Consider the following 12,892-nt stretch of genomic DNA (forward strand, 5'->3'; position numbering starts at 1 on the left):
CTAAACCCTTTCTATCAATGTTAGTTAATAGGGTTTCGCGTAAAAAAACATGGGTGGTTGCAAGGGAACACTCATGTACCACACAAGTAACACCCCCTTGACACAAAGTAATGCAAAATAGCATTTCAAGCTGTTTTGCCTTAATTTTACACACAAACCAACGCTAACACCAATTAGCATTGGTTTGTAGATCCCAAACCTGGTTTAGAGTCGGGTTTGCGTTGAAAAAGTAACACTAACTTGACACTAAAACTTTCAGAATCTGGGCCTAAGAGTTAAACAACGGCTTTGGCATCTGTACTGAATCTCAACATCTCAGGCAGAACCAGTTGAAAATAAACTTCCTGTGGTCTTTGTCCAAACTGAATGTGGCTAAAGGCTTGCAAAAATGGGTAATGTGTGAAACCAAATTTAACAAATACAATCAGATTCACATTTGACAGCAAGAGAGCTAGAACAAATATCTCCTGAGGAGTCATGTGTTCAGAGTAAACTTCAGTGTTCCTTGACCACTTAAAAAAATTAACAGGAGGCGGAGCTACGACAGCAAGCAAGATGGCCGCAGAGTCTCCCGGCTCCGCTGACCTCCGTCTTGCGCTCCAAGATCCTGTCACTTATCCTGATTTCCTGCCCCGGATCTGTGTGTGTGAACTAATCCGCACTCCGATGGTGTGATCCCGGGGTTTTTCAGACATTGTGGAGCTGAGTAAAGTCGAGGACCGATTTGTGGCCTAACCCAGTCTGGAAGCCTGGGTCTCGAGTGCTGGCTTAGCCGGGTCTGAGTTGAACAACAGCGGACTGTTGAGGGCGGCAGGGTCCGGTCTCTGGAACTTTCGGAACTTTTTGGGTTGCTTTGCTATCATCTGCAGCCTGGCTTTGTGTTGGTGGTGAGGAGACGAGTGACGCACGGTGCGGTGTCGCGGGGGTCCCTGACCAGGAGGCCCGGCACTTGCATCGCCGGCGCACCTTGGGTTGGAGTCTCGTTGCGTACTAATGCGTACTGACGGTTGGTCCCTCACCGTACAGTCCTGCTCCTGCTGATCTCACCCCGGAGAAGGCGCCTCTCCGTGGGGACCATTATGCCTGAGGAAATATGGAACCAGGCGGAGCAGGCCCAAAGGGGCCCGTCATTGCGGGAGGTGCTGGCGGCCCTAGAGGCACTTCAGGCGACTGTGGCAGCTCAGACCTGCGGCCTGTTGTCGGCGGCAGATGGACTTAAAAGTCTGAGACCGGATCCTGACTCGATGCCCGAGACCCGGCAGCCAGCTTGCCTCTTGACCGACGCCCCAGTGGCGCAATTAGACCCAGTGCTGGAAGCTGTGCCTGCCCCTACAGAAGTGGATCTCCTTGAATGGGCTGTGATCGGTGACTTAACTAATTTTTTGGAATCCCCGGTTTTGCAGCTGTCGGAACATTCAACTGCTGTCCCTATCCTGGAACCTTTTAATTGGTACTGTGCACTGTTTTGGATTGTGTCGAACCCCCTCCCCAGTCGGTATATCAAGATGGCGGATCTGATAAGGCCTGGCTTCGGAGACGGGGAGGGACATCGTCGGTACCGGCTGCTTACTTTGGGATCTACTGTTCTTCTTCCATCTACTGAACTATGTTCCGACCACTTCTATGTATCTTTTGACATTTTGATGATGGGGCTTTATTCGTCTGAGGGACTCGGCGAATTCGATCGACGGGGCCAAGGCTGAGACTGTTGTTTGGGTTGTTCATTGTGGTCTTATCGGTAACGGGACTGCTTCATTAGCTTAACGGAGTCCGGGGCAGGGCTGGTGGTTCCCCCCGGGAAGTTTTCTCAGTTTGGACTATTCAGATGTGACAGTTTCGAGGGGACCCCTTTGTTGGGCGGGGGGGAGAGACCGGGAGCACGTAGAAGATAGCCCTCCTCCATTTCCCCTCTTTGGGTGGGGTTTAATTTCTTTCTGTCTTTCTCTGGGTCTTTCTATATTTCGGGTCTCAGTTCTTGGGCGACAGGCACGCTGCTGGGGGGTAGGCCGTAGTCATCTGCAGGGGTGCAGGGTGGGGGGTTTGGGGATGGGTGTTTTGTTTTCGTTTTATTTCTATGGCCTTTTTTTCTTCTTATCTTTCTTTGCCCTTTTCTTTTCTTCCTTTCCGGGTCAGTGTAATGGGTTCAATTTTATGGCCATCTCTGCTGTTTCATATGTGCCTCAATTCTCGCGATGTTTCAGTGCTACTGGGCGGGCACTCAGCTGGCGTGAACTGTATTTGTACGCTCGCTTACCATTAATAATATGTTTTAACGCCGCTGACTTACACGAAGATGATTTAACTGTGGACATATGCTATTTCGCCCCCGCCCCCATTTTTTCGCAACTTGAGATATTGTATGGCACCTGATCCTTCTATTTTACATTATAAACTGGAACCTTTTTATCCTGTTACCAACTTGATATGTTTACAACCAGTACGTATATTGGACGTGGCGAATCTGCTCCCCGGGATGCTGAGTCTGGGTTTTGATTGTTTTAGTGGAAGAGGTGTGGCGCCGCGGCCAGGGTGACTGACGCTGGAATCTGGGGACCACGGTTCGATCCCCAGCTCCGGCGGCAGGTTAGCCCAGCACTTTGTGACTCTGGGCAATAGCTCGCTTAATCTTCCCGACGGCCCCCAGCGCCTAGAGACCCTTACGGGTGATTGTGCGCTTTACAAATGTGGACTTTACTTTACTTTTATTGTGTTGCAACTGCTTAGCGGCCGGCCCTGGGGGTTGTAGGCCCATGTTTGTACTTGGTTGAAATGTCAAATAAAGGTTTTCCGGAAAAAAATAAATAAAAAATAAATAAATTAACAGTCCATCAGTTGTTTGTGTGACTACAAACATCACCTTGAGATGTTCTTTATAAATCAAAATCCGACCATTACATAATTTTGATTCTAACACTGACCACTTTTCTCTATGAATAAATATTCTCTAAACAACCTTTTTGCTGACACTTCCGGATTTAACGACCTTGTACTGTTTGATAATTACCATTAATTACCATTAAAGTTCTATGACAAATGTAAGGTAGATAGAGCCACTTCAAGACAAAATACAAATTCTTGTTTGCGTTGCAAATTCTTGTTGCGTTACTGTGTTTTATGAGTATGTTCGCAGTTTTCTTAGATGAAAATCAAAATCAAGTATAAACTGGAATCAAGTCTGTTGCTATTTATTACTTGTCCGATTAGCAAGACAATTGACCTCCAATTGAAAACTCTAGAAAAAAACACTAATAAACACTGTCAACTATAATAGCCAATGGCCAGAACTAAATTCAGGAATGTGCCCATATGAGTGTGTTCTAATTCCCTTCTCTGTTAACCCAGTGCAAGTGGGTTTTTCTCTTTGACATATCAGGAACTTTTTGTGCTATTCTGTTGATTATTCGTAAAGAGGTTTGTAATAAGGCACTGGAGGCAAGCAAGCTGAGAACGTTGCATTTCAAGTGTATGCATTAATAACCTTATTTGAGAAGGGATAAGCCAGGAAGGCGACCCCCCCCCCCCCCCGCGAGAATGTTCTTTACCTTGAAATAAGATTTTTCACACCTCTGTGAAATGTATAAATTAGAATCCAGGGATTCAATGAGGTGACAGTAACGGCTGGGTACAATATAGATTCCTGAATGGAAAACTGCCCGCTGTGTGCGTTTCATGCTGCGCGACCACATCACACTAACGAGCCGAGGAACATGTCCTGACATGCAGTCAATGCACAGTATTTTATGGAATGACGTTAACGACACTTTTCGGTGATGTCATTACTAGATAATGTTGAGTATCCAAGCTGCAGCAGTGCCACCCAGGACCTGTCACTCCATTCGGTTACATCATTATTTACTAGAATGACCCAATGCCATGTTTAACTGTGTGTCAGACAAATGACAAACGCCTCCTGCATTCACAAACTACCGTGAGCTAAAATGTCTCTTTAATTGCTACTATAAAAAACGATGCAATACATTATCTTGACTGTACATTACCACCCCCAACACTCAGTCTTTTCTCTTTCCTCTAAAACATGCAATATTTCTACTTTCATAAAAGCAAGGAGTGGAGCACGGGCTTGAGTTATTCCACGTTTTTCTCCTTAAGACTCAAGGCTTTCATCATTGAAAGCCTACTTGAAAGAAATGTTGGGAGATGTGAGTCCCGCAGCTGGGCTACACTGAAAGTGCACTTACAATCTTCTGAGTGGAAATGAAGGACTCACGTTAGCGCTCGCACGCCACATAAAAGCTTTGCAAAGGGCATTCTTCTGGCCTGGACGACTCCATTCTCCAAGAAAATGGGAAATGGAAAGCAAGATTTCATGTCCAGGGCTCCGCGGCCTTTGATCATGTTGATGAACACTGCAACCTCAACCTGGGCCTCAAACTTCTCAGGCCGGACAAAGGAGGCCTGGGCCTCCCAGACCGGGCCTCGATGCGCCTCAGAACAAAACCTGGGGCCGCCTCCCAGTGTGACAGCCTGGGAATGGTCCACCTCAGCATGGCTGTCATGGCCGCTTTGCCCTTTGATTCTTCATTTAAACTTCAGCCAAAGCGCCAGGTCAGGGGATTTCACATTGCACTCCCCCATTGATAGGGGAGGTGGGCGGGGAGGGTGCGCGCTGAGGGCAAACTGGGGGTGACCACTCTAAACCGGACTGCCTTTCTTTGGCTTGTTTCACATGACTTCTTGTATTGTCAACCACTAAGCCCACACTTAAATGGAATTTGACATTACATGCTACAATGGAGTCAACACATGAAATGTGTTAGTGTTCTTAATACAAAGTCAACCCTTCCCTAAAGTCTTGAAAATCCTGATGTTAGCAAATACACCCCATTTATTTACCACCAAAGAAAATGCCAGTTATTGTAAACGTATCTCTCGCTAAAAGCTGGTGTCAAATGAGTTTGACTCTATATATCTCTTGTGTCTCAAATATCACTTTTTTCAGCGTCCATATCTTCTGTTTATGGAGATCATTTTACACATGGAGTAGATTCCTTCGTGTGTTTTCATTAACAACTTTTCTACGACACTGATAAAAATGATACACTATGGGGGCATTATTCAGAATCATATACACTACACTGTGACTTAAACGAGACCATGGAAACAGAGATATCTTAATATCTTTCACAATTATATAAATGAACACATACACACACGTCCACATGCAGACACATACATATACAGTTTGTGCATAACCATAATTGAAAAAATATTATTAACGGATATTTAGGTTTATGTTTATGATTATTACTTTGCATAGCACGCAAAACAAGCCTTAATTAATTTTAGGGGCAGATTTACTAACACTTTACGTCAGGTTTGTGTCACAAAAGTGATGCAAACAGGCGCAAAGAGTGGTTATGAGATTTTTTTTCCAGAGCACATCCAATTTGCATTGGAAAGTAGATCAAAAGTAACACAAAGTGCTGCTTTCTACTGCTTTGCACTATGAGTCAATGGGTGGTTACATAGGTGGTGCATGAACATTCCCAGACAACCACCAATGGATTTTGATGCCTACTAAATAAGGTAGCGAGCCTTTTGCACCACAAATGAATGCCTTCCTGAAGCAGGTGTAAAAGTTGGAGAAAAGTTTTCTTTTCTCAAACATTTTCAAACTTTTCATGCGTGCTGTACTGTACAGCATAATTTCAAAAAGGGGGTGGTGATGGACAGAGTATCTGAGTTAATCAGAACACTCCTACCCAGTCAACAGATCAGGGCTTGATCCAACACCGTTTTTTAGCTCACTGCACCATCCCAGTTCAGAACCTGGCTATATGCAAATTAGTCTGTCCCTGGCCCAGTGTATCATGGGAACAGGGCAGACCAAACTACCAAGCCAATTCTTCACTGGAAAGGAAACAAGCTTCCGGGGACCGGTTTCTGGCATTACAGCCGTCTTCGGCCCGGCTTGCTTGAATCCTGATGGTGCAGTGAGCAAGGGACTCATGTCTGAGCATACCCTTCCACACTTGTGGTGGCCAAAATAATTTCAAAAAGGGGGTGGTGATGGACAGCCAGGTTCTGAAACTGGGATGGTGCAATGAGCTAATAAACGGTGTTGGATCTAGCCCTGATCTCTTGACTGGGTGAGAGTACTCTGCTTAATTCAGAGACTCTGTCCATCACCACCCCTTGTTGTAAATAATTTTGTCCACCCTAAGCGTGGAAGGGTATACTCAGATGTGAGTCCCTTGCTCATTGCACCATCAGGATTCAAGCAAGCCGGGCCGAAGACGGCTGAAATGCCAGAAACCGGTCCCCGGAAGCTTGTTTCCTTCCCAGTGTAAGAATTGGCTTTTGTAGTCTGGTCTGCCCTGTTCCCATGATGCACTGGGCCAGGGACAGACTAATTTGCATACAGCCAGGTTCTGAAACTGGGATGGTGCAATGAGCTAAAAAACGGTGTTGGATCTAGCCCTGATCTCTTGACTGGGTGAGAGTACTCTGCTTAATTCAGAGACTCTGTCCATCACCACCCCTTGTTGTAAATAGTACTGTACAGCACACATACAAAGTGGGATACGTATTAACTTATGTCTAAGCATAGTATATCATAGTAGAAGGATTGCATTCCAGTACAAAACCTAAACATGACATCACACACATGCACTTGCAATATGGCGCAAGAGTTTGTGCGTTGGCACAAGGCAGCAAAAATTACACTCGCCCAAGTGAAGAGAGCTACAGTGACGATATTTGGTGGATATGGTGCGATTCTGCTCTCTCACTTTCAGTCAACGTAGCAAATTGTTTATTGAGTGTGTGTAGTGTGAAAACTTTCATAATGTACCCCCTAATAGTTCTAAGAGTATTCCATAAGGGTTACATTGGATAAAGAGGTCAGGCCATGGTTAGAGTGATGCTTCTCTATTATGTCAGGACATGGTGTTCACATAGTCAGGTTTGTGTGGAGCATCACATTTAAGTAACAGGGTATCTTCCAAACAAACAGTATATATATATATAAAATGAGAGAGGGGGAGGTGTTAAAATAGATGGATTTTCAGTTTGGCTTAGAATTGCTTGTAACTGAAGTCACTGTAGAACTTCCTCTCACAAAGTTCTTTGGGGATTTGGCCATGGTGGGCATCAGTCTCTTGTTTCTTTTTTATTTTATTTTCTGTATGCCCTCCCGTACAAATTTCACTAGGTCTCACACTTTTTTTAAATTGTACTTTCACTTCTGTTTTAATCCCTCATCCTCTTTCTCCTCCCTCATTCTATCCTCCCCTTGGTTTACCAATCCCTCCAAATCTTTCAGGTCTTCCCATCACTTCTCAATGTCTCCCATACATGATCTGAAATATCCACTCCTCTATACATACACATTCCTGAACTGATTTATGTTCACTTCTGCAACAGTTGGTGGGTTACTTTTGACAATCATTTGTGCTTGTTGTCTTACCATTGTGTGGTGACAACCATCGAGGAATCTTAGCCCAAATGAGGTCCACCCTTTAGTCGGCTAATGAAACTCATGCAGACCACAGTCCTTCAAAGCAATGTGGAGTCACCCAGCTGTAGCTGAAGTTAAGGCGGGGGGGGGAGGGAATTCTGCACTTTTTAAGAAGCCTCATCTGTCACTGGACACATGGAATGTGTGCAGAAAATCTGAGCAAAATAAGCAGGCAGGACAGAGGCTCTGAGAAAATGCTAGATAGGCTCTCCCATGTAGAAGGGGTTGTTTTACAATTTTGCACCACCAGGAGAAGGACGTTGGACCTGGTCCCCAATAATGCGACAGTCTCAGAATATATCTGATGGTACACCACCATGGTTGGTGCAGATGCAAGAGGTAAAGTGGGAGATATGGCATCTATTGAAAGTACCTTTAGAGTATACCCTTTCCCACTTCTCACACTAGGCGAAATCCCTAAAACTAGGACCTCTGGCAGGAAACTCATTGTGCAATGGATACCACAATAAAAAAAGTTTGGATGCACACATTTTTGGTTCCTATTATTCCCCCTGGTGCCTTTAGGTTAAAAGAAGAAAAAGGGGAAGAGTGCAGCATGTTCTGATGCGTTTTTAATGTGCTTAATTTCACATAACAGTCCACTCTTACTCGTCATGTCCGGTAACCATATTTCCTCTTTCAAATTGAAAGAGAAAGACAGCAAATATGTAAGTTGTTTGCAGGAAGGGCAATGTTGGGACCATGAATTATAGTAAACAAATTACGCTCTGACATACATTTTAAGAATATTGAAGGTCATCTCGGATTTCTAAGGCCTTATATAGGAACTTGTCTTTCAGCCTCGTTTCTCTATATGGTCATGGAACTCCTCTGTGACTTGCAATATCCTTATAATGTACGGCAGGGTACTTTTTCTCATATATTATATATACACAGCCATCATTTTGGTAGTCAAGAGTAACATAACTCACCTTTTGCCATTTTGTTAAGAACCATGTCTATCAGGATGTAGGTCCCGCTTCTTCCTGCGCCATCACTGTCAACACAAAAGAAAAAAGACGAAATCCATCAGCATTCCTCTATTCGGAAACAACAATACAGCTGTGGCGATGTGCTGCTATTTGATGTATTGAGAGAAAGAAAAAGCATGACAAAAGAAGCGAAAAGGAAAGAGGACAGCGCATGAAAAGAGAAAAAGGATAAGGGGCCTGCAGCGGCTTTAAATCAGCGCAAGCTGTTCATGTGGGATTAACTATTGTGCTGCTCGGTTCATTTTCCTTAGCCGAAGATAATGCACCTTTGTGTCAGGAAAAACATTTCAAACTACAGCAAATTTTGTAATTCCCCAATGCAGAAACAAACTTCTAAATCGCACAAATAAAGCCACTTTATGTATATTTAGGTATCCGATTAAGTATTAAACCAAAGATTTAAAACTAATGGCTAGAGATTAAAACAACGTTAGGAACCCCATATGAACATATAATTCTTCTTAAACTGAACCCGCAGTACTATTCCAAACATATAGGCGAACAAGGCTATCGCCTAATGGCAATCTGCTTTCAATACTAGTGTCTATGATTGAATTAAAAAACACATATACACAGTAACCCAACGGAAGCACTCTAGCGGATTTATTGAGCAAAATATGAGGTACAGCACAATGTGGATGATAGCACTCTTTATGTTTTATAGTTTCCCATGATAGGCAGTAAGTGTTTAAAATGTATGCTGTTAGAAGGGAACAAGCAGAACTTTAAAAAGCAGTAGTGTGCACTTGAGTTTTGAACTTAGGGCTCAGTTCTCAATTTTTGAAAAATAAAATAAAAAAATAAGCACCAGCTTCACTCCTTCGCCTGGGTGCAGATTGACTTTTTTTTTTAATTCTTAAAGCTATACAAGACTACTCCTGGAAACAATCCTAATTAAGTGTATGCAAAGAGAGATCCAAATGTGTGCTTTTATTAGCAGTGTTCGTTGAATTTACACATTCAAATGGCTTTGTGAATCAGGCCCTTCATGTGTTTGGAAAGGCAGTGATTAATTCACGAGCATTACTGTTTGAACATCTAGGGCATGCATTAATGAATGATCAGCAAGGCTTTTATCAAACAATAATTGCCTGTATATCCAGTTATGGACCATGAGCCACAGGTGAGGGCGCATAGCAAATAGATAGACAATTATCACAATTACACATCTACAATGTTCACTAATGCCATTCACAAGTGGTCATCAGAGCAGCAGTGTTTCACAATACTCAAAAGAGGATTTAGTGATAAAAAATCTTAACTGAAATGTATACTTTGACAAATGTACATTGAGGAGAGCTCAACAGTACAGTTGTTGGTGGTTAAAGAATTTAGAGGTATTTTTAGAGTATGAAAGCAGTGCTCACAGCATGTAATAATATCTGGTAGCAGCTGTTAAACCAGAAATAACATGTTTAGAATTTGTTGTTCAAAATTCTTCCAAATTTGTACGTTTGCCCACACCTGGCCTATTTTCTAGTAGGCATTACCGTCACCAAATACTCCCTATTGCTTTCTCCACGTCAGAAATCTATGATCTGGTTTGATCCAGATCCTTTGACAATCCAGTGAACCTTAAGTGAACATTTCTTTCCACACATAAGAAGAAATGATCAAGCCTGTTAAGCTGGTAAGGCTTCTGGCCAAAGAAGGAAAACAGCGATATTGCTGTTTCATCTTAATAATATCTTCACGCATCATATTGTGATATCAGCAGGCCCTCGCCATTGAGTGCTGCTCTTCAGCCTGTATATGACTCCAGTCGGTGCTTCACTCAACCAGGCTTCGTCTACTCTAAGTGCAGTGCTTTGTAAGAGTGTTTTTGCATAAACACCTGAGGAATCGGTTCAGGGGGCAACAATTGGAGGGTTTATGCCTGGGCCAAATGTAGGGTCAAGCTTCATTCTGCTGCCAGAGTGTTAAGCCTATTCAGTTTCTAACTCATACTGTTTATAAGCAGGGGTGTAGCTTCAGGGGGGTATTAAACCCCGCGAGTAGTGTTTTTTTCTGAAAAGTAGTTGGGTACAGGTGCTTTCATTTGGGTATTGTGAGATGTTAGTAGGATTTCACCAAGGATTTTTTACACACAGACAAAAATGCACACGCACTCTTCCCTCTTGGTTTTGAAAGTCCTCAGAATATTGGTTATTTTAGAAAATAATGTGCTTTCTCTCTTGGTACTCTTACCATTCCGCATTCCTCTCCCTTTCCACTGCCCCTTAGGCCCCTCTCATGTACCCTGCTTGTCCTATAATGTATTTTAAACATGACATGCCAGCCTGAATGTCGGAAAATCTGAAGCTCAGACTCATGGCATTTTCGAATAGAAGTTCTTGTGATTCTAGATCGCCCCAGTTTACGTTGTAATTTATGTTCTATTGAAGATCTTATAACCTTTCCAGAAAGCGTTTGTTTTCTGAAACCTATTTTGAGACCTGCCATGTTTAGACAGTGTAGAGCTGCCTTGCTATATTCGAAATTGCTTCCATCTGTTTTTATTTGCCTGGCAGTAGCAAATTGTATTCAACATTCTGTTAAACATGTGAGCGCTTTATTATGAGGGGTGGGGTAGTGGGGAGGGGTGAGATTGCACATGTACATTTCCTGCTATTGTTCTTTTTGAACATTTTCGTTGCAGTTTTAGATATATGATTCCTTGCTCAGTATATGGACTATTTGACTAAGATTTGTTGTCTCTATTTATCTCTTTCTGTATCTCTGCAGGAGACTTTTTAAAATGTATTTTATTATGGTTATTTATTGTATTTGGTGCTATGCATTTTACTTATGTCCCACATGGCAATGAGGGAATCCTTGCACACTGATGCACATGCACCCATATATTTTGTACCCCTTGAAGGGTTTTACAGAACAGTAGGAGAGCTCCTCTGATCCTCTAGAAACCCACGGCTCCTGCTCCACTCCTTAAGGAAGTTTGGAGAAACCGGGCCAGATGTAAGAAGCTGCATCTGAACAAACAATGTCTTAATTTGCACTTGAACACTCCAAATCACGACTTTGCAGAGAAGGGGAAATGAGTTATTGGTTCCTAACTCTATTAAACATGAGGCCGCTGGCATCACCATGCAAAATGCCAGTGGATTGAAATCATATTCTCACTTGTGTTGGTTGCTTCAGAGTGTAGGTGCGCATTGAAACAGGACACGCACTTCTGCCGGAATGGGGATTGGGGATCCCAGAGTAATTGCGCATCAAGCTCTAATGTATCTGACATGCTCTTGGGCACTGTACGACCATGCAAGCCTAACATAATGCTGCCTCTTATCATTCCACTGACAAATTCATTTACAGGAGTACAATTACAGCTTATCACCTCCAAGTTTGACATATGAAACAGTGATATCATACTCCATGCATCGTTCATGCTGTTACTACCCAAACTGAATTGTTCTGGGTTCTAAAGGCTCTCCCTAAATCATCTATTCCTTCAGCAGTTTTATATTTGCAAACATTTATACTATTTCCATAAAGAGGGAGTATACAATAGGGAAGGTCTTGCACTGCAGACACCACTGCTGGGATACCTCTCCTTTTCTATAATGTCTTTTTCCAGTCATCTCACTGACTACACATAAGCAGCTGCTCCTTATCTAGGCGCGTATAACCACTATGCTCTCAATTCCAGCTGTTAGCAAACTCTAGCCATTGTATAGACTCCTTTGTGGATCCTTGTCGCTGTCAATGTTTATGAGTTTTCAGATTTTGAATACTCTGATTGCATTTAATAAGCCGCCAAGAGCCGACCCTTTTATATTGCACTGACCTGTTGAATTCTATGCTAAGTTATGGTATGCTATGCAAATATAACCCACTATTTTGTTGGAAGGGGACGTCACAGAGCAAATCCACACAATTATCAAATCTCACAAGTTTATTTGATCTTTTTCAAGTAGGTTTCTTACTCGGAATAGGATCATTCTCTGTTTCATTATGTCTAACAACAGGCCCCCACATGGGGGTTTACCATGACCTTCTCTGTACCTTATATCTTTAGATATTACACAAGCCACCAAACATTAAACCATGAAAAATGTCTCACCTGCATTTTAGGCGACATACTTAAAGATTTGGTTTTACATTGGTTAGCATTTTTTGCTACCTACTGTTAAGCTATAGTTCACCTTCACATCCATTTTCTAACACTTGAAAGCCAGTGATCTTCTCTCTTTATATTCTTTTTGGTTCATATAACTGTGTTTAACACTCCTGGTTCACCACTTTGGTTTTCACTTTTATAAATACACAGCTATTTTCTAATTGGATTACACCAGTAGAACCCAGGCCACATCACCCAACTTAATCTTTAATACTTATCTGTCTCTGAATGTTAAGACAATGGTTCAAACTACACCCCACAATGAGAAATGACATGGCCAAGAACTCTTGTTTCAAACTCTGG

General features: G+C 42.7%; 1 protein-coding gene across 1 annotated transcript in view; it reads right to left on the reverse strand.

Annotated features, from left to right (window-relative positions):
* Positions 1–12,892, reverse strand: part of PTPRN2 (protein tyrosine phosphatase receptor type N2) — a 2,458,064-nt gene that overhangs the window by 18,703 nt on the left and 2,426,469 nt on the right. Inside the window, exon 21 of the mRNA XM_078663270.1 lies at positions 8,413–8,477. Within this exon, the coding sequence (XP_078519396.1) occupies positions 8,413–8,477 (65 nt within the window). The remainder of the gene's footprint in view (positions 1–8,412; positions 8,478–12,892) is intronic.

This window comes from Lissotriton helveticus, chromosome 10 (assembly GCF_964261635.1).
Source record: "Lissotriton helveticus chromosome 10, aLisHel1.1, whole genome shotgun sequence".
Taxonomy (NCBI): Eukaryota; Metazoa; Chordata; class Amphibia; order Caudata; family Salamandridae; genus Lissotriton; species Lissotriton helveticus.